General features: G+C 37.8%; 3 protein-coding genes and 1 pseudogene across 3 annotated transcripts; 1 reads left to right on the top strand and 3 right to left on the bottom strand.

Annotated features, from left to right (window-relative positions):
* Window positions 1–247: 247 nt before the first annotated feature.
* On the bottom strand, window positions 248–4,003 carry LOC126795565 (UDP-glucose flavonoid 3-O-glucosyltransferase 7-like; annotated as a pseudogene).
* A 456-nt stretch (window positions 4,004–4,459) lies between these two features.
* LOC126794820 (UDP-glucose flavonoid 3-O-glucosyltransferase 7-like) lies at window positions 4,460–6,493 on the bottom strand. Its single transcript, XM_050521599.1, has one exon. It carries the CDS (start codon window positions 6,336–6,338, stop codon window positions 4,635–4,637), a length of 1,704 nt encoding a protein of 567 aa, XP_050377556.1. The 5' UTR covers window positions 6,339–6,493; the 3' UTR covers window positions 4,460–4,634.
* Window positions 6,494–7,109: 616 nt separating this feature from the next.
* Window positions 7,110–22,091, bottom strand: LOC126795563 (uncharacterized). Its single transcript, XM_050522377.1, is given in 11 exon segments — window positions 7,110–7,230; window positions 7,795–7,912; window positions 8,141–8,152; window positions 15,430–15,544; window positions 17,017–17,166; window positions 18,009–18,017; window positions 21,117–21,217; window positions 21,315–21,354; window positions 21,447–21,494; window positions 21,785–21,964; window positions 22,068–22,091. Coding segments are annotated over 11 exon segments (918 nt in total).
* A 768-nt stretch (window positions 22,092–22,859) lies between these two features.
* Window positions 22,860–23,804, top strand: LOC126794832 (uncharacterized). The gene has a single exon (XM_050521616.1). The coding sequence runs from the start codon at window positions 22,932–22,934 to the stop codon at window positions 23,802–23,804; it is 873 nt and encodes a 290-aa protein (XP_050377573.1). The 5' UTR covers window positions 22,860–22,931.
* The last annotated feature ends 3,899 nt before the right edge of the window (window positions 23,805–27,703 follow it).

Below are 27,703 nucleotides of genomic sequence, written 5' to 3'. Positions count from 1 at the left end.
AGAAAAGAGGCATGTCGGAGTACTACGGATATGACCATACAAGATTGTGAGAACAAGGTCAATGAACTGAATTTGGTTTGCCTTTATGTCTAATGAAGTCCCCAAAGGCATATAAAGCTGCAACTGAACTTGTTGGAAAGCCATGCTCAAACTTAGTACGAAGCTTCATAGCCCATTGCTTCATCTCTTCATCACTCATTAGCTTCTCAATTCCTCTTGTTATATCCTCCTCCTTTATCGTCTACAATCAAGCCACTATTTCCAACACGAGCTTCAAGTTCGTGTGGAAAATAGGCCTTTTCGGGTCTTGAATCGAGTTGTAGCCGGCCCGGAAGACCTGAAGCTCGTGTGGAAAATAGGCCTTTTCGGGTCTTGAATCGAGTTGTAGCCGGCCCGGAAGACCCAATGAGAGGCATGCATTGACTCGAACTACCCATACAAATGGTCGGGTTGATGCTTCCAACGCCTCGGCCAATATCTCATATTCTTCTATGGTGGGACTTACCACCATCCCAAAGGAGATATATAACATTGATCCAATTGGTTTCATATCTATCCACTTCTTTACCTCATTTTCCGCAATGTTCGATTTTTGATAGATTCAGACTTTGTGGTCGTGAATGATCGTTCCGGCCGATTTCCAATATATATCTGGCAAGAACGGGCCCACTCCCCAAACTGGTTTCCTAAGCTTATTGGAGACGTATTCGATAAACGGATGCTCCACCTCATCACACGTGTTGATCATGACTCCGACACACGGCTTGATTGCTTCTACCCACAGTGGTTCATCACTGGGATTCGTCAAGTGATGTTTTTCCGGCCCAAACTTAGTCAATGGTGGTAATACAATAGCAAATCTTTGTTGCTTAAGATACGAAACCGTAATAGCCATTTCTTCAGGCAACTCGGGTAGTAATCGGGTCTCACCATCTTTGACATCTAGCAGCCCGCCCTTCCACGTGGCATACTCCATGGCGGCAAAGCAAGCATCATAAGTGAAGAAACTGATTTCGGGTCATGCTTCCGGGTCGAGAGGAGTTTCTTGAGCCCGAGCGCTATCTGTCTGTGGTGTTCATGGTGGTGGTGACTGTTGAAAAATTAGTGAATTTCACTATTCATTCTAAACCAATTTAATTAAAAGAATTTGAGTGGACACACTTATATTTGTATTAATAAATATGAACTTTTATTCTCTGGTATTACGAGCTACAAAATGTATATTTATCTGGTTAAATTGGTTATAGTGTGAATAAGAAATTGTCACTGTAAACGTGAAAACCATTTGAATTCCGGAATGTGTGACGACTTAATCACTTTGATTTTATAACGTCAGATTCAATACGATTAAATTTGTAATGACAGATTTAATGAGATTGAATTCTGTAACTGTCAAATTCATTGTATAACAGTCGTAACAGATGAAATGAAATTCATTGAGGTAACGGTCGTAACATTTGAAAATTCATTACGTAACGTCTGTAACGGTCGTAACATACGAAAATTCATTTTGTAACCGCTATAACTTATGATAAGAAATTCATTTCTGAATTCATGAGAATTCATTTAGTGATCCAAGTTTCTCTCTATAAATAACGACATATTCTTTTATTCGAAAACACAATTGGAAATAGATTCAATCAGAGAACATATTTCTAACAATCATCTCTCTCACAAATTTATTCTTGGTGAAAGAAAAGGTTCATTCTAGTTCGCTGATATTCTTGTAGTAGTGCAGCTTCAAGGATTTGCAAGTCGTTGTATTCTGGGTGACTAGCGTCATTGAGTTCTTGCATCAGTAGAGGCGGCGTAATTGTCTTAAGGACAATGTGGTATCATACACGACTCGACTTTTCCTTCTATTCGTTTGGTATTGATTGAGTTATCGTTTCTAATTTTTGTAATGCTAAATTTTTGTTCCCGCATATTTATTTTCTTATTTAAATTTATTTCAGAATTTAATTTACTATTTATATATTTGCAATATCGCTCCATTTTATTTACAGTGACGCGGCTGAGAACTCGGCTCGGCGGTGCTTCTGATATTTCATTGATTTCGACAAGTGGGTATTGACGGAGGGATTGTTGTAAATATCAGTGATATATTGCATATATAATTTAATAAGCTGAATTATAAATAATTATAAATCAGAAATGAAGAACACGAAAGAAATTCAACAAAAATACCGAACGATTTGTGATGGATGAACTAGTCGAGACGTGTGTGATACCACACTGTCCTTAAGACGTTTACGCCTCCTCTACCGGTGCAAGGATGCTTGACGCTTGTCTCCCAGGATATAACAACTAAACAATTCTAGAAAGTTGCACTACTAACTAGAACCCTCAACGAACTCGAAAGGTACCTCTATCTATCACCAGAGAAGAACTAAGAACTTTGAGAGTGGGAGAGAAATGTGTTTCGAATGGGTGATTTTACAATGAAAGGATGGTGGCTATTTATACTGTGAGGATTTGCAATCAGCAATTAATAACATGGCTGTTATAGAAATCAAAAAATCATAACATATATGAGTTACATATGTTACAAATATTGATTTCAATTCTGTTATAATTCTCCATAACACACAATAACTCAGTTGTTACAAAAGAAGAATTTGAACAGTCAAGAGAAGAATTTGAAAAGTCAAACCCGAATTTTCGGAAATGCAAAAAGAATCTGCGTTCCGACCCTCAATTCGGTGTTGCATTCGTGTCCGCAGGTCGCACGGGCATACACGAGTTTCCCTTGTGACCTAGGATTTGCACCCTCCCCTGCGCGTGCGCGAGAGGGTATAAGGGGGCTTACACACTTTACAATCCATACACAATGGATTCTATATAAAGTCTTTTCAACACTTCTCTTTTCCAATGTGGGACAAATACCATTCCCTCATTCTAAGTAGCCATCTTTGAGTGACAATTTCTTATTCACCCACAAACCAAATTACACAAACAAACATATGATCTTGTAGCCCTCATTATGGAGAACTCAAATCTATGTTCATCTTTGATTAATTATAAGTTTAACTTAATTTAATTAATCAATTAAAATTTGGTTTTAAATGGTTTTTCCAACCATTTTCCAACAATTCCCCACATGAATGAAATTGGCCACCAAAGACTCGATAAAAATTGGTGATAGATTTCTACGGTTGAAACCTGCATAGGATAGGTAGGTTTGACCCTTTGAACCTTCCCTTATAAAAGTATGCTTACTTTACTAACTAAATAGTAGACGCGATGTCTTTGAACTATTCGTCATTTGTGTAAATGATAACATACTTTACACAGGAGTCTCCCTGGTACACTTCGGTTCTCATTTTTGTGCCCATTTTGGCCATGGAACACACGCCTGGTTCTGCAAGTAGTTTGATAAGAGTTATGCCCTCATTAACTCCCCTAGAAGCGGCCCCACTTCTCTCTTGCATATGTGATCTCTTAATTAAGAGTAACCCGCATTACTCTGCTCGATTTCTCGACGCATAAGAATTATTAAAAGTTTTAACTTAACCTCATTCTTCATGGGTATCACTGGTTTTTATCATAGGAATGGACTTGGGGAACTCCCCACAGTGATCCGAACTAATCTCTACAGTGGATTCTATATAAAGTCTTTTCAACACTTCTCTTTTCCAATGTGGGACAAATACCATTCCCTCATTCTAAGTAGCCATCTTTGAGTGATAATTTCTTATTCACCCACAAACCAAATTACACAAACAAACATATGATCTTGTAGCCCTCATTATGGAGAACTCAAATCTATGTTCATCTTTGATTAATTATAAGTTTAACTTAATTTAATTAATCAATTAAAATTTGGTTTTAAATGGTTTTTCCAACCATTTTCCAACAGGGATGAGGGTACGCTGGAGGAGAATCTGGAAGAGATGACAAAGAGGGCTTTCATGTTTCTGGATTACAAGTGTTTGCAGAGCTCCAATAAAGGGAAGAGATGGCCCAGACCGAAAAAAGGAATGACCAAAATCTCATCTACCATATTTGCAGAGTTTGGTTTGTGTTGAACTTTCTGGAATATATAGATAGCGTAGTGCAAGAAGAATTGAATGAAGAAGAAAAAGTGGTTTGGACTGTTAGCTACGTAACTGAAAGATTTGCTGATTGCTGGTATAAATAGCATAACGAGCTGTTTAAAATGCTCGACATATTTTACATTCTATAGCAATATCTGTTGAGATTTACTTATTTTGTTCAATAATACCATTCTTCAGTAGAGACATTGATGGATTTGATTCCAAGACTATCAATTTCAAGGTTGTATACTATCTCTGTGATCAATTTCCGTCAGACATATGTCATGTCATATGTCACGAATTTTTATTGTAATGGCTTCCAACCAGTAATTGGCAGGATGAAAATGAGAATTTTCGTTGGGTGATGAAAGTGAGAGTTTAATTTAGAGAAATATGTCATGCTATGTATTGCGTTGGCATCATTCGAACAGAAAGTATAAATTATATTGAAATTCTCAAATACAACTAGATCACACAAAAAAATGTAACGAAAATTAATGTCTTGACCCATAATCTTTAGTGATTATTGTATGATAATGTAAAGAAAGAGAAGTCAGACATAAACTCTTCTAATCAGCATGCACACAATACCCAATATCAATGAGAAGGTGCCTTTTTTGCATGTCTAAGGAAGTCTCCGAAGGCATCTAAAGCAGCCACAGAACTTGTTGGGAAGCCATGCTCAAACTTGGCACTAAGCCTCACAGCTCTTTGCTTCATGTCTCCATCACTTAGTAGCTTCTCAATTCCACTTGTTATGTCCTCCTTCTTTATTGTCTCTGATAAATCCTCACAAATAAGGTACCCAACTTTGAGATAGCTCGCCACCAATTTAGCGTCCGCGTGTTGGTCCCCTCTAATTGGCCATGCCAAGAATGGAACTCCCCGACCAATTGCTTCCACAGTAGAATTCCACCCACAGTGCGATAAGAATCCTCCGGTGGATGGATGACTTAGAATCAACAACTGTGGAGCCCAGCCGTGTATGATCAACCCTCGGTTTCCGACGCGGACATCTAGCCCGTGTGGAAAATAACCCTGCTCCGGTTCTGAACCAGGTTGGCCGGGAGGAGGGCCTGGTGGTCTTCCTGCTGTGGCTTGGACAACCCATATGAATGGTCGAGTTGACTCTTCTAGTGCCTCAGCTAGTATTGCATACTCCTCCTTGGTGGGACCAACCTCGCTTCCGAATGAAACGTATAGCACCGATCCATGCGGCTTTGTATTCAGCCACTCATTCACCTCGTCTTCTGTGAAGTTTGATTTTCGATTGGTTCGAACTTCTCGATCGTGAAGAATCGAACCGGCAGACTTCCAATATTGTTCCGGCAAAAGCGGACCCACTCCCCAAACGGGTTTTTCGATCTTTTTAGAGACGTATTCGATAAACGGATGCTCCAACTCGTCACACGTGTTGATCATCACTCCAATAGACTGCTCGATCTCGTCTAACCAACGCGGTTGGTCTCCGGGCTTTGGCGGACCCATCTTTCGTGGGCCAGGGCCTCCGGGTCCACCCATTGGCGGTTGCGGCCCATGAGCAGGAAAACCGTCTCCCGGGCCTCCACGACCACCGAATGGCGGTGGCAGCCCATGAGTAGGGAAACCGGCTCCCGGGCTTCCAGAAGGGCCGCCTCCACCCATGGGGAACGGCGGATGACGAGACTCTCGTTTAATATCCGAGACCGTCACAGCCATCTCTTCGGGTAACCCGGGTAGTAAACGGGTCTCCCCCGGTTTGAGATCTAACGGGTGGGCCTTCCACATGGCATACTCCATGGCGGCAGAGCAAGCGCCGGAGGTGAAGAAGCTGACCGCCGGAACCTCAAACTTCTGAAAAACCTCGGCAGTCCAGCTCATCATATTGTCAAGAACCGCACAAAGGGGTCGTACCGAATCCGGACTCTCGATTCGGGTAGAGAAGAGCTTCTCAAGCCCGACTGCCATCTGACCGTGGGGCCCGTGGGGGTGGTGAAACGGCTGAGAACTCGGGTCCTGCGACGGAAACGACGAATCAGACGGTGGTGGTGCTTCAGAAATCTCAGCGACTTCGACGAGCGGGTGTTGACGGAGAGATGAGGGTACGGAGGAGGAGAGTTTGGAAGAGATAACTAAAACGGCTTTGAAGTTTCTGGAAGCTAAGTGCTTGCAAAGCTCCATTAAAGGGAACAAATGGCCCTGACCAAAGAAGGGAACGATCCATATCTCATTTGCCATGTTTGCAGAGCTGGGTTTGTCTGTAACAACCAACAAAGGCTTGGGAATATATATATATATATATATATATATATATATATACATAGAGAGAGAGAGAGAGAGAGAGAGAGAGAGAGAGAACGGAGTGGAAGAATGGAGAAGAAGAAAGGAGGAAGAGGAAGCTTAAGAGTTAAGAGTTAAGAGAGAGGGAATGGATACTGAAAAGAGAGGTAGGAGAAATGGAGAGAATGGTGATTGACTGTTAGGTATTGTGAGACTGAAAGATATCTAGTTGTGTGCGAAGTGGGAACAGAAGACCGGACTTTCAGAAACGCGGGGACTTTGTTGGAACTGAACGAAGGGGATAACGTGTACCGACCTCGTTGAGATACTTGATGGGTGAGAGTGACTAAGGTCGACCGACATGCATGGATGCTATTAGTATCTCATTCCTCTTTTGTCTTTCTTCATTAGCAAGAAAACTAGATTGATATATTGCAAATTGTTTCTAGGTTGATTGATCTGACAGCTACAGATTCAAGAGTTTGTATACTTTGGATAACTCCAGGAACCCCAAGCCTTCAACATCGTGTTAGATGTTGGAGGAGAACTCCTGATGGAGGTGATCGTTCTAAATGCCAGCCAACATAATAAATTCTCAAAAAGGAATAGTAGAAAAGAAAATGAGGATATACACACACATTGCTCATTGCTATCATATATTAGGCTATCTTTGATCGACATGATATTGCTGGCATTCTATTGAAACGAAAAAAGTGCATTCTAGGATGTTGAAGGCTAAAGATATACGTAATGGATGAACTAGTATGTTATGCTCATCAGAGCACAACAAAATGTATAAAGTGTGACAAAAAGTTAAGCCGATGGAAGAATTTCCAAGGCAACTTCCTTGAGAGATGGCATGGCTTCCTGCTGATGCAAACAAATGTATCTATTCCTCACTTTTCTGAACACTTTCCACGGACCTGGTTAGCACCTAAAATGCGGAATAATAAAGCCATTACAGGCTGATCAATGTTTTAAAAAACTCGTCTCAAGGCTCGCCTAAAGCTTAAAATGCTTAAAGCTACTTACATAACGTCTCTGTTTTTCGGTCTGGACACCGAGGCTCGCCTTTTACGCCTTATGTTACGTTTTTTACGCATTTTACTACGCCTTAGAAAATAATCTTTTTAAGTATCTTTTTATATTTATTTATATAATATGTTTAATTTGAGAAAAACTATCTAAAACGTTTGGATTATGAATTTCATTACATCTAAATGCAATAAATTAGTAAGTTCTTATGTATATTTGTTCTTTTTGTATGTGTATAATTATATATTTACACATTAAACTACTAATTTTTTTTATAACATAAGGCTTACACCTTATGCGTCCCAAGTTCTAAGGCTCAAAGCTCTCAAGAAAACGCCTTGGGGTACGCCTTCGTTTTTTAAAACATTGGTGCTGATAAAAGCAAGAACAAAAGATGACTCTTAAATCTTAATTGGTTCTTAAATATCACCGAGGACAACATTATCAGAAGTTGTTTTTGAACCTGAACAGTATCCCTCCATTGCGGCCTTTAAAATTGTGGATGTAGTATACAGTCTCCATACTTGGAAACAGGGTCTTCAATAGAGCCGCTAGCTTTGGGTAGAAGAAAGATGAATAATCTTTTTCTATCAAGAAAAACTGTCATATGTCACCAATGAGGTTATTAGCTTACTGTTTGAAGATAATGCAAAAGAAACTGAATTCATGCAGCAGCAAAACATATTTGAACCTTCCAGTTCTATCTATTATTGTGGCGATGGCTAGCAATATAAATGTTAAGAAATAGCCATAGTTGAGCAAATAACCATGTGTATTAGACTGAAGGGACATGAGTTAACAAAGGATACACCCAGATCTTACACTACGCCAGAAACACACTCGGGTGACGGAGGGAAATGGTGGCCTGAATCACGAGCTGGTCGCCGGGAAAGTGGTCGTTTTAATGCGGTCGCCTCATTACCGTGGCTAGAACATTGAGGCGACAAGTTATTCAAAAGTGGTCACTTCAATATATTCAGGCGACGAAGATAAGATGCGTCCCCTAAGAATTAAGCGATGGACCTTTATGTTTTGAAGCGACGGCATATTCTGAAGCGACGGACAGTTATGTTGGTGGCCCGAATTCAAGCGATGGGTTCTTGACTAAATAGTTTTGTCACTTCAGTTTTATAGCGACGAAGTAGTGGTTGCCGTAATTTGGCTTCCGTTGTTTCTAGTTAATATTGAAGCGACGGATTCTTTGCTTTCGTCGCCTGAATCTGATTTAAAAGAAAAAAAAGCTATTGAACACCATTTCACTTGCTAAACCTGCATAACACAACTGAAAACCATTCCACAAAAACACATCAACTTTCAAATGTTGTTTATAGAAGAAATTTGCTGTTTGAAGCACAAAAAAATTGATAACAAAAGAGTGCCATACCGCACTTAATTTCCTTCAAGCAACATCATCATCATTCCCCTAATATTAGTGCTAGTGAACTACCTCAAGTACTACCGGGTCGTGCAGCCATATATTCCCGTTGGAATGCCTCCATCGCTTCAAGACGCTTTTGCGTGGCTTCATTTTCCTCCCTGGACTTTTTGACTTCCTCTTCAGCTCGGGCAACTGCCTCCTTAGCCTGCTTGACTTCCTCTTCAGCTCGGGCTGCTGCCTCCTTAGCCTGCTGTGCGCTCTCCTCGGCCTGCCGGGCTCTCTCCTCTAACTTCCGGCTTCTCTCCTCGGCTTCGTGAATGAGGATGGTCCGTGCTCCTCCTCGTCTCTTTGCCGCCCGTTTGACCCCTCCTCCCATGCCTGCAATATAACAATATGAAGTGACAAAGAGGATTGAAATCATATGTCAAGGCTTCCTTCACCTTCTTAGATATAGGTGATCATTTAAATTACATCCATTCGAACCAAAACAAAAAAGCAAGGCTGCAAGTTTTCGTGATTCTTTAGTTGCTGTTAGCGAATATGAATGAGGGAATTAACTACACAACTCAAAAGCAAATGAAGAAGAAAGTGTCTTGATGGGACAAACAAGAAACGCTTTTCATGTCAGGAATGTAGTATTGATAGGCTTGTTTGGTATTGGCACATATGTTCCTAGCTACAAGTTGCTTCAGAGTGATTATGCTATATTTAGCCGTGTGTTCACAGTTTGCATGAGGTTGTCAGGCTTTATCAGCGGATCAACACTTTGACTCATACCAAACAAAGTAGAGCTAATCATATAACTAATAATGCTGTTGGTGACTCATTAAAGACGCAAAAGAGTTGTATGCATTTCAGTGAACTATTGTTTCTGTATGCACTAATATAGTTGGAGTAGATTTTTGTAACATGTACAAATTTGTTTTGTAGAGAAAGCTGATAATTTAGATTACAAATTCCAACAGCAGGTTTTGTAACATGTACACACTCATTGTCATTCTATATATTAGTGTGTGTCCAATAGCATCAGAGATAAGATGAGCAGTTACCTCTAACTGTTGTTCCTTTTCGTTGTCCCCAGGTGTCTTCGAGTAGATCACATTCTTCCTCAAATGTGAATTGGTGTACAGTACCCGGGTCTGACTCTCCTTCTTCAATTATGTCATCAAGCTTCCTCTTCAAATTTTGCTTCCAACAGAAATTGCAACACCAAGGTAAAAATGCAGAAGGGGTTAAAAATATGAAGATATTTTATATTTATAGACTCAGAGGTTAATATGCAGAAGATGTATCTTATTAGTTTGCTATTAATAGACTCATGTTCAAGCAAACCAGCAAGCAACACAGTATTCTATTGGTCTAAGTTTTTTTGTCTCCTAAAAACAGACTCTTAAGCAAGCAAAGAATAAAAGCTTAACCAGCAAGGAACCAAAAATTCATCAAACAATAACACAAGTGTTGCCATTAAAATACTCACCGCTTTTTCCCTCCCGTGCTTGCTTGGTAGGTAAGCGTCCACTGCAGCACGAGCGCGCGGGACCGGATGTCCCTGCATTAGGTACTCCTCTGCCCTAAAACTGAGCGGTTTTGACCCACAGTAGTGGTTGATCAGCTCAGGGTTTTTGGTTCGGTTCTCCTTGTTCTGGACGCTTACAATCTCAAAAAAAAACAAAAAACAGAAAATATAGATATATATGAGTTAGAACAGCTCTAATTATACATTAAATTAAAAAATGTATGTATAACCAATCACCAATAGATAGCTTACCATTTTGTCTCTCTCCCGGAATTCTTTGTGGACCAAGTAGTTCCACTGCTCCGGACGGTGTAGGAATTCAAGCGGAACAGCGTCCCCGTGTGTCTCCAAATGTTTCTGCCAATGTTTGTGACACTTGTATTTCCAATCGCTGTACCTCGAATTGGATTTTTCGTCAATCCAATTCCACATATGTTCGTCACTTGCTGGTATATCGTAGTAGTTTTGCCAAACACAAGTGTTGCCATTAAAATACTCACCGCTTTTTCCCTCCCGTGCTTGCTTGGTAGGTAAGCGTCCACTGCAGCACGAACGCGCGGGGCCGGATGTCCCTGCATTAGGTACTCCTCTGCCCTAAAACTGAGCGGTTTTGACCCACAGCAGTGGTTGATCGGCTCATGGTTTTTGGTTCGGTTCTCCTTGTTCCGGACGCTTACAATCTCAAAAAAAACAAAAAACAGAAAATATAGATATATATGAGTTAGAACAGCTCTAATTATAAATTGAATTAAAAAATGTATGTATAACCAATCACCAATAGATAGCTTATCATTTTGTCTCTCTCCCGGAATTCTTTGTGGACCAAGTAGTTCCACTGCTCCGGACGGTGTAGGAATTCAAGCGGAACAGCGTCCCCGTGTGTCTCCAAATGTTTCTGCCAATGTTTGTGACACTTGTATTTCCAATCGCTGTACCTCGAATTGGATTTTTCGTCAATCCAATTCCACATATGTTCGTCACTTGCTGGTATATCGTAGTAGTTCTGCCAAACACACCAAAAAATTGCACATTATGACCTTAATTTCATTAACACAGAAAAATTTATAAAATCAAAAAATCAAACACATTAACCTGTAAATAATGCTTAACAGCGTCCTTGTGATGGTCAGGTTGGAGCTCATAGAATGTGGAGGCTAGCATTGGCACATGCGTCTTGACAACGGTGCCAATGTCACGGACTAGGATGCTATGATTATGATTCGTGTGAGGTCCGGTGTGGAAATCTGACCACTCAAGCTTGATGAGTCCTCCAATGGACTTTACAATTTGTGACGTCTTGTTACTAATCACAGTACGATGTTTCTGAACCGCAACTCCTACACATAACAGTTAATGAGCATACTATGCACACATAACATCGACAAATGAGCTTTCTACTAATCACATAACAATCTGTAACCAATAACAGTAACCACTATATTCATGGGTAAGCTTAAATAACAGTAACCACTTTTGTTTATGAACACATCAAACAATGGAGTTTCAAAATATCATTGCATACTTCTACTTCCTTTTATTTACCGATATATGACATGAAACTCAAATGTGCAGTTTCCTTATTACAGAATTGAACGAGAATTTGCCACTCCAATCAAACTCAGCAACCAAACATATATCAACCAAAATAGTTAACATTTAAACATAAACCTAGTACCATACACTAATTTTACTTAGATACAGAATACAATTTCAATTGGATTAAAGATTACAAAATCAGTTACAAGAGTTGTAAACTGACAGTGTAATCTTTGAGGGATTCGAACCCAAGAACAATGTCATCAAATTTTCCAGATAAATTAATATTGATACACTATACACAGGAATATTGATACACTACGAGAAACCATATACACCCAAAGTCAACAAACAAATCCCTAGATAAGGAAGTTGTCCATTGCTCCTTTCCCACTGACTTTGCCGCACACCCCTTTTTTTTAAAGCCGCACGAGCTTTTGGACCGTCTTTAGACTTCCTGCAATACTGAGAGTGGTTCCAATGATGTTGTCAAATACGTTCCTTTCAATGTGCATGACATCAAAAGCATATCTCACTCTAATAAATTTCCAATAAGGCAGCCTCGAAAACATGCACTTATTAGTCCAGCATACTCTGTTATCCGGATTATATGGGACCTTGAACTTGTCGTGCAAGCTAAGGGTAAGGTACTCGTGACTGTTGATTTTTGCAAGAATTTCCTCACCAGACAAAGAAAGGGGTCTTGGCCTAAACTCACACTCCTCATTAAATGCCTGACCATTGGACCGCCAACAATGGTCGTGTGGTAGCCATCTGCGGTGACCCTCATATGTCATCCTCCCAAATTCATGTTTTACGGAAACATCATCCAAACAAACAGGACACGCCTTATACCCACTAGTAGATGAGCCTGCCAACATCCCTAAACCTGGAAAGTCACTGTTGGTCCACAACACTGCTGCTCTCATCATGAAAGTAGATTGTGCATGCCGATCAAAAGTACAAACTCCAGTTTCCCAAAATTTTAGAAGCTCGTCGATCAATGGCTCCATGATTACACTGAGACACTTTCCTGGTGACTTCGGGCCTGGGATCAACAGAGTCAGCATATTAAATTCCTTTTTCATACACATTGATGGAGGCAAATTATACGACATTAAAACAATAGGCCAGGTGCTATGTAGAGTTCCCATTGTTCCAAAAGGTTGAAACCATCAGTTGCTAGTCCGAGCCACACGTTTCTCACATCGTTGGCAAATTCAGGAAATTTTTTGTCGAAATCTTGCCATGCCTCCCTGTCTAGATGGTATTTCAACCAATCACCATCTGGTTCTCTCTCGCCATGCCACCGCATTTTCTTTGCAATGTGTGGCGACATGTACAAGCGTTTCAACCTGGGAGTCAAGGGGAAGTAACAGAGGACTTTCCTAGAAATCTTGCTGTTATTCCTACCTTCACGTGGAATCCATCTTGAAGTGTGGCATATGGGACACTCAATATCAGTTGCATACCTTTTATAAAACAACACACAATTATACTCACAAGCATCAATAGTCTCATAACCCAGACCGATGTCCCTAACAATATTTTTCATCTTTCCAAAATCAAGAGGATAGTTGTGTTCAGGAGGAAGCAAGTCTCTAATGTAATTACAAAGGTCGTGAATACTTTTATCCGACCACCCATTTTCCACTTTCATTTTCATTGCATTTAAGACAGCACCTAAAACAGTCTCTGTGCTCCCAGGATACAACGGGGTCTGTGCTTCTACTAAAAGTTTGTCATACTTCTGGTAGTCATCATCTACGACATCATCGAAAGTAGGGCCGGCATTATCACTATTGTCTTCACCCAAACCCGACTCGTATCCATCATGATAAGGAAAACGATCATGTAGAATGTCCATAATGGGATCCATGGAAGAATCGGCACCACTGCTAGAAGATGCCCTTTGCTCCAGCAATTGTCTTCGAAGCTCGTCAATTCTCGATTAATTTGTTACTTCACCGTGTTTGTCCCATACTGTATAATTAGGCCACATACCGTGATGAGATAAGTGTGAATACATGACTTCAATCGTGACCGGATCTCGACTGTTACGACAACGGTTGCATGGACAATAGTGCCAAGTCTTCCCATCTGCTGTATCTCTGACCCAGTTCACGAATTGATAAATCTCGATAAGGTATATTGGATCAACATGACTGTACTGCATCCAACTCTTATCCATATTCTTGCCTACATAAATAGTAAATGTTCATTAAGTTAGTAAAAATATACAATACATGCACGTAATATACTTATTCTTATTGCTCTTCTTCGCCTTATGCCTTCGGTTAGGGTCCTATCCCATTTAGGAGAACACTTCCTTTGTTAAGCTTCTTGCTTTCATGAGTTTCAATTTCGGTTTTGGAAAAATTTCGGCAGCATCTCCCTATAGTTCCCCAAGTGCACAAATATCTAAACCTAGTTTGCACTTGAGGAACAATATAGGGAGATCCTGTCGAAATCAATATCCAAAACTAAAAATGAAATCACATGAAGTGCAAGGTCGCTCAACAAAGTTATGTTCTCCCAAACTGTCCAAAAATGGGACAATTCAAGAATCAAATGCCGTACAATTAATTCTCGAACGGAAATTCTAAGCTAAATGCAAACCGGTGCATTATTGTGGGGGTGGATTCACTCTCACAAATGCTAATCCGGATGATAAACACATACAAAATAATGAAATTAAAAAACAAGCGCAAATGAGCATATTAACACACAAATCAACACTAATTAAATCTCATGAGCACATTAGATTACTTTAATTTAATCTTGCACTTAGTTTAACACAAATCACATGAGGACATTAAGGCCCCTTACTTTATTCAAACACTAAATTTGAAGTTAAAAAACTAAATAAACCACTAAATTAATCTAACACTAAATCAAACACAAATCACATAAGCACATTAGATTACTTTAATTTAATCTAACACTAAATCTAACACAAATCACATAAGCAATTTAAGGTCCCTTAAGTTATTTAAACACTAAATTAATTTAGAGTTTTCAAATCAAATAGGCCAAACTTGAACATATTAATGTCTTAAATCCTCAAGATCCAATACATATTGAGCAACAAAACACTAATTCTAACACAAACTAAGAAATTTAACACTAAAACTAACACAAAATCACAATCTAAACTCTTACCCAAACAACCAATATACTCTAATTTCCAATTAAATTCAAACTTCAACCTCAATCTAGCATTATATAGGACACCAAGAATGAATGAAGTGATGAAGTTTATACTAACCTCCCTACAAATCAATGGCAAAGGAGAAGAACAAGCTTTCAATCCCAAAAATTAATTTTTTTCACTCCATGAACAGTATATCGCAGCTGCAGTAGGTTTTCTGTATTTTGCACCACAGAATTCTGCCGTCTTGAAGAGCAGCTGGCTGCCTAGATATTTAGAAACTTAGGTGACGGATATTGCCAAATTTTGTCGCCCGAATATATTAAGGCGACCATATACAAAGGTCGTCGCCGAAGTATTAAATTGAAGCGACGGATTATAAAAGTTGTCGCCCGAAAGTATTTAGGCGACCACATGTTTCGTTCTTGCGACGAGTCCCGTTATCCGTCGCCCTAATATAGTTAGGCAATGAAGAATATCATCTCCGTCGCGCGAGTGTAAATTTGGCGTAGTGTTATTCGGTCAAGTTCTCCATTAAAAATAATTAGCTTTCTGGAAGTGTTCAGAATAGCTTCTCTGTACAGCTCTTCGACCACAAGCATTTATGTAAAATCAAAGACAGATATCACAAACTGATAAATGATTTGTGGGAAATGAATTCTGTAGGAAATGAACGTACATTTAGGGGGGTGTATTCAACTAGGATTCTATAGGATTTTCTTGTATTTGAAGAATCTTTTGAAATCTTGTGGTATTCAATTAAGATTTTAAACAATCCATTGAAATCTCAAGGTATTCAATTAAGATTTCAAAAACTCCTATGAATTCTGGTGGTATTCAAAAATCGATTGATTTTGAATGATTTCATTTATTAATTGATTTTGTTGGATTTTGAAGTATTTTTACACTATATCATGCTTGTTAGAAATCAAGCATCTAGACATGAGATTTTGATGTATTCTCTCTCTCTCTCAATAAGATCGAAAATTTTTATGTTCTTAATCATGTGTTTTATTTAAATTGCTCAAATCAATTTTATGGGTTTTTCTTGTGATTTTGTATAATTTTTGTAGGCAAAAAAGAAATGATGGTTGTTTTTATACTTGTACTAATAGTTGTAATAAAGAACGTCGTTCCGATGAATTTTCTCCTGAAATAGAAAATGATGAAGAACTTGATATGGAAGACGAGAATCTTGAACTACTTTCTCAAAGTTAACTATAACAAAGAGCATAGGCTAATGCTTGGAGACTTAATATTGCTGAAGTTATGTGGGAAGATAGACTACGGAATGGTGATAATGAAAATCAAGAATATAACAATGATATTGAAGGCAATGCGAATGAAAATAATGAGGACAATGCGAATTAGAGGAATCATGAAGACTATGATGACAATGAGGTCGAAATGGATGAGTATGCAGCATCTTAATGTACTTTTCTAATTGTCTTTGCAATTTTCACTATATAATATTTGGTTGTTTTTATATTTTTATTACTTTGTAAATTACATTATTATTTTGTAATTTGTTAAAAAAGAAAACCAACTTATTAATTCTCCATGTTCTATATTTTATTATTTAATAATAATATAGAAATCATACATGCACTTGTGAAGTCCAAGTAAATCAAGACAAATCTGGTAAATACAATACAATGAAATCTAGCCGAATCTATGTGGAGTTGAAATAATCTATGGATTTTCATAATCCATTGATTATAATAAATCAATCAGAATCATTTGAAATCCTAGTTGAATACACCCCCCCTTAGTCTCTTAGTTTTGATTAGTTCTTGAAAACTGGTGGTGACTGTAAAATGATATGAACCAGATTAGTCATAGAAAAATGAGAATAGAACATTTTTAGGAAAATATTCGAGAGCCGTGCAGGTATGCTATTAGGCGTGACCATACAAGAGAAGGGAAGAAAATGAGAACAAAAGGAAAAAAGAAGATCAAAGGCAAAAGGAACAAAGCATGACATTGCAGGCCTCAAGAGAAGAAAAACTGTTGCATGGATCATGAACAACATAAATGAACTTTATTTTAAGAGTAATAGGTGAAAGATAATCAGAATTTGTAACAACACTAACACACCATACACACCATAATCTTCTGGCTTCACACGGTCTGTCATTTTCACTTTCTCAGTAAAACCAAAATCTTCAAAAAATGATGGCTTAGTCAGATAGTCCAACTTGAAGGATGCTCCTTCGAATGCTGATTTCCTTGCAAACTCAACTTCATTGCTTTCGTACAAAGATTAATATACATCATTAGATGCTAAACTAGAAAGTAAAATAAGGTAAAAAAAAAAAACGAAGAGAGTAGCTGTAAGTCAAATATCACAGAACAGTAAAATGCCCACTAGAGATAATTATATATAAACTCAATTTTGAAGCCCCCACTTAAATCTAAACCCACACCCAAATGTTTTTTCAATCTAAACCCAAATTACTTATTTTAACCTAATATTTTTGTAACAAATATTTTTCATTTAGAATGGTTTCAGTTTTTTACCCTTTAAGTTGAGAAATTGAAACTCCTCCTTAAAATTAGCTATGACCAATTTTCTAATTTAGTTAACATTTAATTATATCTATCATAAATGAAAATTGCAATTTCATTTTGGAGAAATTTGAGAAAATCTGGGATTAACATTAATTTAAAGAAATTATAGTATATACAAGAGTGAAACATATGTATGATTGAATGAATTTTGATTTTTTTTCTTATTTAAGAAAATTTAAATATTTGAATTTGTCATAATGAGCCTTAAATTTTGTCTTAGTTTTTGTTTATCCATCTCTTGACGTCTATTTAGCCCCATATTACTTTATGTTATCAAATATTTTTGCATATACTTGAAATATATTTTTCATTCTCCCACATATTCAGCATATTGAAAAGCACCTATTATAAACCAAAACAACCATACACACTACAATTTAAAGAATATAATGAAATCCCTATAATTGCCCAATTCCAACACTATAGATGCAGATCTCACTACCTACTAAACAATTATTCACTTTACGTATATTTGTTACATAAATGCAAATCTTGTTACCTACTAAGTAGATTTTAATGCTCTATAGAATAAAACTTCTTACCCAGTGGCGGATCTAATGTCCAAAAACTAGGTGAGCAGAAAAACAAATTTATTCAGAATTGTTAAAACTTTTGATAACGGAAAATACAAATTTTCAAAATGTTATTCGAGAATTCAAAAAATATATAAGAATTACAACCCAAAAGGGTCAATAAGAACTATTACATAAAACACTTTATCTAAATTGTGCTATACAATCTCTAGTAGACTCAAAATGACGATCTCTGAGTCAATATCGTCTACATTATCATTCTCACATATTCTCATATATCTATAGTTTTAGTCCAAATTTCCAACACACGTATAACCTACATGCTACAAATTGGCTTTAGCTAAAACCTAAAACCTTATTGCAATTCCAATCTACCAGCCTAAAAATATCTCGCAAACATAAGTTTAAAACAACCAAATTATGTAAGGTAAATTACAACAACAGAAATATCATATCATTCATATATAAAAAATACAATTGAAACAAGATTGATTACTACCATAAAAAAAGATTGAGGGGCTGGATTGGAGTGTTTGCACCCTATTTGAAAATGAGAGAATTCTAGATTGACAAGAACAATGGACCTAGGAGGTATAGTAGAGATTAGTTGAGTTGAGAAGATGAGCCAAATTGAAAATAGGAACAGACTATGTGATGTTTGACTTCCTTTCATCATAACACTCATAAGTCCTAATAAAACATGGTTTTGATTGGTTTGTCTAATTTTTCTGCCCAGCGGGAAAAAAAATATTAGCTCTCCCCCAATTTTTGTTTGCCCAGCGGCTGCTGGGTTTGCCGTGCCTTAGGTCCGCCTTTGTTCTTACCTCAACTTTAGATGCACAACAAAACCACATATACTCTACATACACAAATCCAAACCAAATTGTGAAACCCACGTACTCAACAGAATTATAAAACCTACAAATCTCAACCAATACACAAGTAACCATATGAATCCTCTCACATATTTAGCATACTTAAGAAAAAACATACATATTTCATAGAATCACGTACTCCACTGAACAATAAAGATTATGTTTTTTACTGTTACATAGGTTCTTCAGATTTAGCAAACACAGACACACACTGAAAACATAGAATAACAAAAATACATACTCTAAATAAGTACTTTGGTAAGAGATTTAGAGGTGACAAGGAATTTCAAAAATGAAGGGATTTCAATATGAATGGATTAATATAAAGTGATAGGATATTAAATTGAAGCTACAATTAAGCAATTCAGAAACATACCAAATGTATTTGTACCAGTAACAAAGAAAGTAATTTTCATCAAGAACAAGTTTTATTTCTTATAGCAAATAATTTTTTTATTTCTTATTTAACCTAACTGAAAGAGTTTTAAGAGTGAGTTTAGATTAAAAAGGGTGTTGATTATTAGGTCTATAATCAATTACCCCAATGCACTATGACAATGCCTGCAAACATATGATTCAACAAGACAGACCAACACCTTTGGGATCAAAGATTATATGTTTAAACCAACTACCCTGCGAAACCTTTGACCGCAATTCAGATGAACAGTACCCTTTAAAAGAAATTGTGAAGTTTATTTATTGGTCATAAAATGAGAAACTTTTTAGATTAACAAAAGCTCAAATAAATGAGGGCTCAACTTTTAATCTATGATCACATGTGTTTTCGGGTTGCGAGGAAAAGATAGCCAGGAAAAAAATCAAGAATTGATAGCGATAATTTTCAACTATTTAATCTTATTTTCTTGGGTACTATGTAGTATGTACTCTATAATTCAATCTTTCAGGAGAAAATTAGATATAAGCCCAATATTGAAGCTCTCTCTTTAAAATACATCCACACCCAATTTTTCTTTCAATCTATACCCAAAATCTTTTATTATCAATATTTATTCATTTTATAAATGTCTGATCTACCCTTATGATACATAAAAAGTTATATTAAATTATTTCCTTACTTTTAGGTTTTTACATCCATTTGAATATGAAATTAATGAATTTCGTCCATAATTGTTTCATTGTTTTAAATTCATATTACTAACTTTAATCTATATATATACTCATCACTAGGCTATTCAATTTTGCATGTTTTTTTTGTATCTCTTTGCTGTTCTTCTTCCATCAATCTATCTAATTTTGTAAAGGTTTACACAATTCTTGTTTTTAAGCAATACGAGCTAGTAAAACGAAGATTATATGAGAAATTCTTATTGTGAGGGACGTACACATCTTTGTTCTTGAATGATATTTGTTTTCTTCATGTTAGATTATTATAACATAAATCAACTGTAAGAGGTATAATATATTTTTTTTGAAGGAGAAGCATATGTAATATATATACACTACAAAATCTAATAATGAGGTACATTAAAATGATATATATGCATGTTTTCCTCGATAAGAGGTACAATATAAAATTTTCATATGTCAAGAAAATGCTCCTAACCTTTAGGTTGAAATTAAAAGAGATATCTATTAACTAAGTTGTCTCGTACCTATTAACCAGGTTAACAATGTTAACTTCTACCTTTATGTTAAGCTATAAAGGGATGAATGAATATAGAAAAATTAGTGTTGCAAATAACAACCTACAAATTTTAAAGTTTCCTCTTTAAAATTTTACCTTTAAGATAGATAATTTAAATTAAAATTGCAAACATAATTTCTATAATAATAATGAGTCAATGTGCAATCTACAATTAGGTATTTAAAAGAGCATTTAATTCACTATAGTTGACTAATCAGATTTAAATAGTTGCAATGTATGTAATTCTTGTTAAAACGAAAGACAATTTATAAGTTCTATTAACAATATTTGAGATAAAATTAGAATTAAATAATATGTGGGTTTATTTTAAAAGTATGTGTCAAAAATGGGTGTAAAACTAAATACTCCATCATTCAGTATAAGGGATCCATCATTCAACACTAGAATGATTTATGTTCAGAGAGGCGAAAATTTGAGAACAAAATATAATTTCTTTTGAACTATTTAATCTTATTTTCGTGGGTACTATGTACTCTACAATTCAATCTTTTAGTAAGGGATCCATCAATCAAAACCAAAATGATTTATGTTCAGAAAGGCGAAAATTTGAGAAATTTACTATTCTGGTTCGCGTGGCTTTATCTGGAGATACTGAGATGTTACAAAATTCTCGAATGAGCTGTATACTTCCAGTCATTTCTATTCCTCCTTCACCGTTCCCTGAAATGTGTATTATGGAGTCATGAGAAGAAACTATATCATGAAACACAATAGTAACAGACTGTAAATCTTTTTTAGCTGGTGGAAGGGAAATAACCTGGTACGGAGTCAAGTCCAGCAGTAGGAAACTCGATCTCCTGAGAAAAGGGGTGTATTTTTCAGTGTCAAATCTTTGTATGTGTTGTTGATATCAAGGAACTGATGCTATTTGATGGTAGTACTAACTCACCATCAACTGTTTGTTATCCTTCAAAGCCAATTGAGTTGCTTTACTGGCCTATCAATTATCAAGAAATCCAAGACAAATTTTAGCATCATATAGCTGGATACTAGATATTGAAGGCACACTAGAAATTAACTCAATAATAGCTAGAGAGAGAGAGAGAGAGAGTAGCTAGCTAACTGAAATAATTAACAATTTTATAAAATCTTTAAACCCTTCCATCAAATCAATCCAAGTTCCTATAATATCAATTGCATTTGCAGCAAATTACATTACATTCAAAGTTAATAATTGGAATATCAGAATATTAATAGAAATGGAATAACAGTACCAGGTTTAGTGACTTGTTCGAGGAGCTCCTCATAGTCACTAGGAAATGACACATCAAAGGCAACCGAAGTGTCGTCCCCGGAAATCGAACTCGCCACAAATTTGAGATTTCTAGGCAAATGAGGTGCAGCCCATTTGAGGGTACGCAAATTCCGACAAGAAGTCAGAGGCAAATATTTGCAACCAGTTGCAACCTACTGATTGAATCAATATATATGAGTGGTCATTTCTGATCGAGGGAGAGAGAGAGAGAGAGAGAGAGGCGGGTATTTCAGTTTGGAGTAGCCACAGAGTTACATGTGGCGGGGATGATCCAATCATCCGGATATCAAATGACGACTTTGTCCTCTAATCCAACCGGATGTTTTTTTAGTTCTAGTTTTATAAAAGCATTCACAAATTACCCTACTGATAATTTCTCTTATAATTACTCTAGTATGTAGTATAAAAGCATCTTCAATAGTTTTCTTACAGTTCTGGTCGAAAATAGAAAAACAACTTCCTGTTATAGTTTTAGAACTATTGCAAGGACCGCTTCCGGTAACTTTGCAGAGCGAAAATCTGATCAGAAGCATGTTGCTTGGGATTTCATAGGGATTAGGCTCGACTATTATTCTTTGCAAAAGTTAAGCGCTAAATTTTTGTTCAATCTAATCGACATGCTTGAAAGTACTGACCGACCAATGAATAGTAAGCATTAGTTAGAAAACTTGATTAATAGAGGCAACATATAATCTTCTGGCTGATTCCTAATCTAGCTAACAATCCTAATCTAACATGGAAAGGTAAAAGTCTGGTTATGTTTCCATGTTGGACAAGGAAATTAATAAATAGAATTCCTTTCCGAAACTGTCAATATTTCCTAACACGAAGTGGTTTCCAAAATTTTGTCACCCTTATAAATACATGCAGCACGAAGCCAAGTATTCATTCCGCTAACAAATCTACTTAACATCGATCTTTCCGACAGATTCATAAGCAAGCTAACAAGAGATGGTCCTATCTTCTTTAATCGAGGATTCGGCGGCTTTTATACGTCGGCAGATGATGGAGATAGACATGGAGCGTTGTCCAGCTCTTAATCGAAGCTACCACTGCTTTTCTACAAGATTCTTGAACGAAGACCAAGCTGCACTACTCGAATCCGGCGATAAGATCTTTATGCCGCCCTCAGCCCTCGGAGTCCTTTTGTCTCAGCCCGTCTGTAACCCTATGCTCTTCCAGCTACGAAACCCAAATGCTGCCGATAGAGAGCTGGTGTCTCACTGTGGGGTTCTGGAGTTCACTGCTGTAGAAGACAAAATCTATATACCTTCATGGAAGATGAAGCGCATGGACCTGAAAGATGGAGACGTTGTTCAGGTCAAAAATGTGTCTCTACCTAAGGGCAAATTCGTTAAATTGCAACCCCATACCAAAGACTTTTTGGACATCACAAATCCGAAGGCTGTGTTAGAGAAAACACTGAGGAATTTTACATGTTTCACTGTTGGTGATACTATTATGCTTCCTTATAATGGCAAGGAGTACTATGTGAATATCGTGGAAACAAAGCCTCGTAAAGCCATAAGTATTATTGAGACCGACTGCGAGGTCGACTTTCTGCCTCCTCTCGACTATGTGGAACCCGAAAAGCCTGTTGCTGTTGCCTCTCCTCCAACAAACAAGGCGGCAATGGCGGAACCTGTTCAGATCGAAGAGCCTAAATTCTGCCCTTTTAGCGGAGATGGAAGGCGTTTGGATGGAAAACCTTTGCCCACTCCCCAAGTTCAAGTTTCTTCTTCCTCATTCGTTGCGGCAGCCAACAATGGCAAGACTAACGCGCAGCCATCTTCCACAGGATCTAGCTCTCAAGGGTCTAATCGCCATACTCAGGGGAAGCTTGTTTTCGGATCAAATGCTGCCGACCATACTACTACTGCTCCGAAGAAAATAGAAAAGCAGGAAGCTTCAAAAGAGCAGGCTAAGCAAAAAAAGAAAGAAGACTCAAAGTTCCAACCCTTTACAGGGAAAATATACTCGTTGAAGGGTTGATTGATTGTAATATGAACGTTTATGTGTAACATGTAAACAAACAATGTAATGTTTTGAAGGAATATGATATCATAGAAGATCGTTGATAAGTTCATTTGTTCAAACTTCAAAGAAATATGAAACCTGTTTGTTTTTCCTGTTTAATTAGGTGATTGGATGTAATATTTTTGCTTGCGCCACTAAACAATTCTGTTCCTTTTGTTATTACCATATACAGTATGTTGATTAAAATTGTCAAGCTAGCGATCGATAATACATCCATGCCATGAGAGGGCCTAAACCCCTTTCTACAGGTTCAAACCTTACAAACTAAAAATCAAGAAATTTAGGATATGAATTAATAAAAAAATAAGAACATTGACCTCGTATTTGAATGACGACATTCAGCTAGATATGTAGATATGGCCACGGTTTTTCACTGAATGTATTCTACTTGTGAATTTTAGATTTCACTAGGTACTTGCCCGCTATGTATCACAAAGTTCCCATCATATATTCATGTATGTATCTAGTTGTGCATTTTAGATTTCAAGCACAAATTAAATGAATGTATATACCATATACTCATGTATATAGCACTACAATTTCTACTTGTCTCCTTAATCTTGAAGGATTGGACAGCTGGGTTGGGGAAGCCAAAACACATTTTCATCTTGATCAGACCAAACTACCCTTCACATCATTTTCATCTCCACCAATTTCATATAAACCTTTCTGCAAACAAAAATTGCCTGCGATCAGTCGATCACCACCGGTAGAAAACACAAGAGTACTCGAGACTGATCCCAGTATCTCTGGCCGTGGTCTTCATCTTCGGCGACGGCGATGGAATTGGAGTTCAGGTCATGCGTGGACGACGCGTGGTACCAAGTCCTAATAGAGACGGAGGGTGACAGAGGGGGTCGACTGAGAGTCAGGTTCGTCGGGTTTTCTGACGACCACGACGAGTTTTTTGACGCTGAGATGTTGTCATTGTTTACAGACATGGAGGAGTTCAGGTCGAGGTATAAGCCTATGTCGATTCAGGTTCAAGATTGGGAGTGCAGAAAGGTGGTGAAGTCCACCCTCATTTGTGCCGCCATTTCAATAAGCCCTAACGATTGCCGCTTCTACGATGCCGTTGTTCATCAAGTTGGTCTTTTTTTATTCATTTATTAAAAATTAAATTCCCGTAATACACGTCACTCACATATTTTAGTGAAGTTTGAACCCATGATCCCAATGAAAATATTTTCTTCTATATAGGTATGTGGTAATATAAATAATTTTTTTTTCTAGCTAAATAAATACAGCAAATTGGTATAAGGTAAGAAGACTTGAGATCATAAACAACTAAATAACAAAAAAAAAAAAGCAAATGGCAAAATGACACCCATTTGGTATGCATGTGTGCTATGTTATGACTATTGCGAAAAAAGAAATTAATAATTTTCATAAAATTTGAGAACAAGGGAGAGGAAATGATGAGTTGGGCATCACCCAATGTAATGGTGGGGATAAGTATATTGATTGTGTAATGCTTTTGGTTGGATTATGAGGATGGTAGATCGTTGGTTAGTTGAGATATGGTATCAGAGTGGCTAAGTGAGGGTGAGTTTTGTCAATCAATGAGATAGTTGTCAACCGGGTAATTGATAGTATGATTTATCGTTTGTTTGTGCGCGAAAGTGGAATCACAGTGATTTAATTATGAGTATTTACAATTAACTACGACAAGTGGCCTAGTGGTTCTTGTTTAGTCACTAGCTTGTTTGAAATTTGATAAATATATAATAATATTCTATTATTGTCATGATAAGAGATGTTGATGTACTACATAAACTATAACACTTGTTGTATAGATACAGATGGTGGAAGTGTCAATGAGTTACATTGAAAAGCGACAATTACAGTGGTATTTCTTTTGGTCATATATAAGTTAGAGTTGCAATAAATACAAAATATAAGCATAGAATTAACTATTTGTTTGAGGATGAATACTTGTATATTATTGAATGATATGGGGGCCTATATATAGGCATTTACAACACCACAATCCCGTAGGATTCGGAGTCCTAATCTACTACGGAGATGCTAATCTATCTCCTAACAGGAAACCTATTAGGCTAAGACACACACAAGGGTAGAATAGTAATTCTCCCAGAACACTCCCCCTTGTGTCGCATGCCTAGGTTGCATGGTGCACATATCGTTGCCTCGGTAAAAACCTTGTCAAGCAAAACAAAAACCTCTTGGGTAAAACAAAAGCTTGATCGAAGGGAAAAAGAGCACAACGCACCAACTACTTAAGGATCTTAACATGTGATGTAGACTCCCCCTGAAGTCTACCAAACTCTAGTGTTCCGATAAACGACGCATGCCAATGCTCTTCACATGTTTCACAAAAGTAGATTTGGGCAAAGACTTGGTGAACAAATCTGCAACATTGGATTCTGAACTCACTTGATTGATCTGAACATTCAAGAACTTCTGTTGTTGAACGTTGTAGAAGAACTTAGGCGAAATATGCTTGGTGTTGTCTCCCTTGATGAAACCTAACTTTGTCTGCTCTATGCAAGCAGCATTATCTTCATAAATGCACGTAGGTTGATCAGTTGTAGAGACTAATCCACAAGAATCACGAATATGGTGAACAAGTGATCGTAACCAAACACATTCTTTCACTGCTTCATGGAGAGCGATGATCTCCGCGTGATTCGAAGAAGTAGCAACAAGAGATTGCTTTGTGGATCTCCAAGATATCGCCGTATTCCCAATGGTAAACACATAACCGGTTTGAGAACGAGCCTTGTGAGGGTCAGAGAGGTACCCTGCGTCGGCATAACCAACTAACAAGTTGTTTGGAGTCTTTGCATCGGGGGAAAGAGCTGCACGGGACCGGTGGCTGCTCTCGGCACCGCGCACGGTCTCCACGCCATGGCGGCCGGCGGCGTCGCTGCGGCGTACGGCGGCAAGCCCGGGGTCGGCAACGGCGGTGGTGTGGGGAGATACCGTGGCGGTGTTCTCTCTGCAATAGGGGTAGAACAATCCCATGTCAAGGGAACCTTTCAAGTATCGAAACAAATGCTTGATTCCATTCCAATGACGTAGCGTAGGTGCGGAGCTAAATCTAGCCAATAAGTTCACTGCGAAAGATATGTCCGGTCTAGTGCATTGAGCAAGATACAATAGTGCCCTAATCGCACTAAGGTATGGAACTTCAAGACCAAGAACTTATTCATCATCCTCTTTAGGACGGAAGGGATCCTTCTTGATATCTAGACTTCGGACGACCATGGGAGTAGACAATGGACTGCATAGATCCATATTGAAACGTCGAAGCATCTTCTGCGTGTAATTTGACTGATGCACTAAGATGCCGTCGGCCCTATGCACAAGCTCAAGGCCGGGACAGAATTTCGTCCTCCCTAGGTCTTTCATCTCAAATTCCGACTTCAGATAAGACACGGTCTCTTCAATCTCATCAAGAGTACCGATTATGTTCATGTCATCAACGTAGACCGCAACGATGACGAATCCGGAATTTGTCTTTCGTATGAACACACATGGGCATAGTTCATCATTCTTGTAACCCCTTCTCACCAAGTATTGATGCAACCGATTGTACCACATTCTTCCGGATTGCTTTAACCCGTACAACGAACGACGTAATCTGACTGCATGAGCACTCCGTGGTCTGGAGGCACTTGATGGAGGTAAAGGTAGTCCCTCAGGAGCTTTCATGTATATCTCTGTGTCAAGATCCCCATAGAGATAAGCTGTGACCACATCCATAAGCTGCATGTTTAGTCTTTCGGACACTACCAGACTAATAAGGTAGCGGAAGGTAATGATGTCCATAACAGGAGAATAAGTCTCTTCATAGTCAATACCAGGTCGTTGTGAGAATCCTTGCGCCA

This window comes from Argentina anserina, chromosome 5 (assembly GCF_933775445.1).
Source record: "Argentina anserina chromosome 5, drPotAnse1.1, whole genome shotgun sequence".
NCBI lineage: Eukaryota > Viridiplantae > Streptophyta > Magnoliopsida > Rosales > Rosaceae > Argentina > Argentina anserina.
Note: the sequence above shows the minus strand (reverse complement) of the source record. Positions and strands in the feature narration are given on the sequence as shown.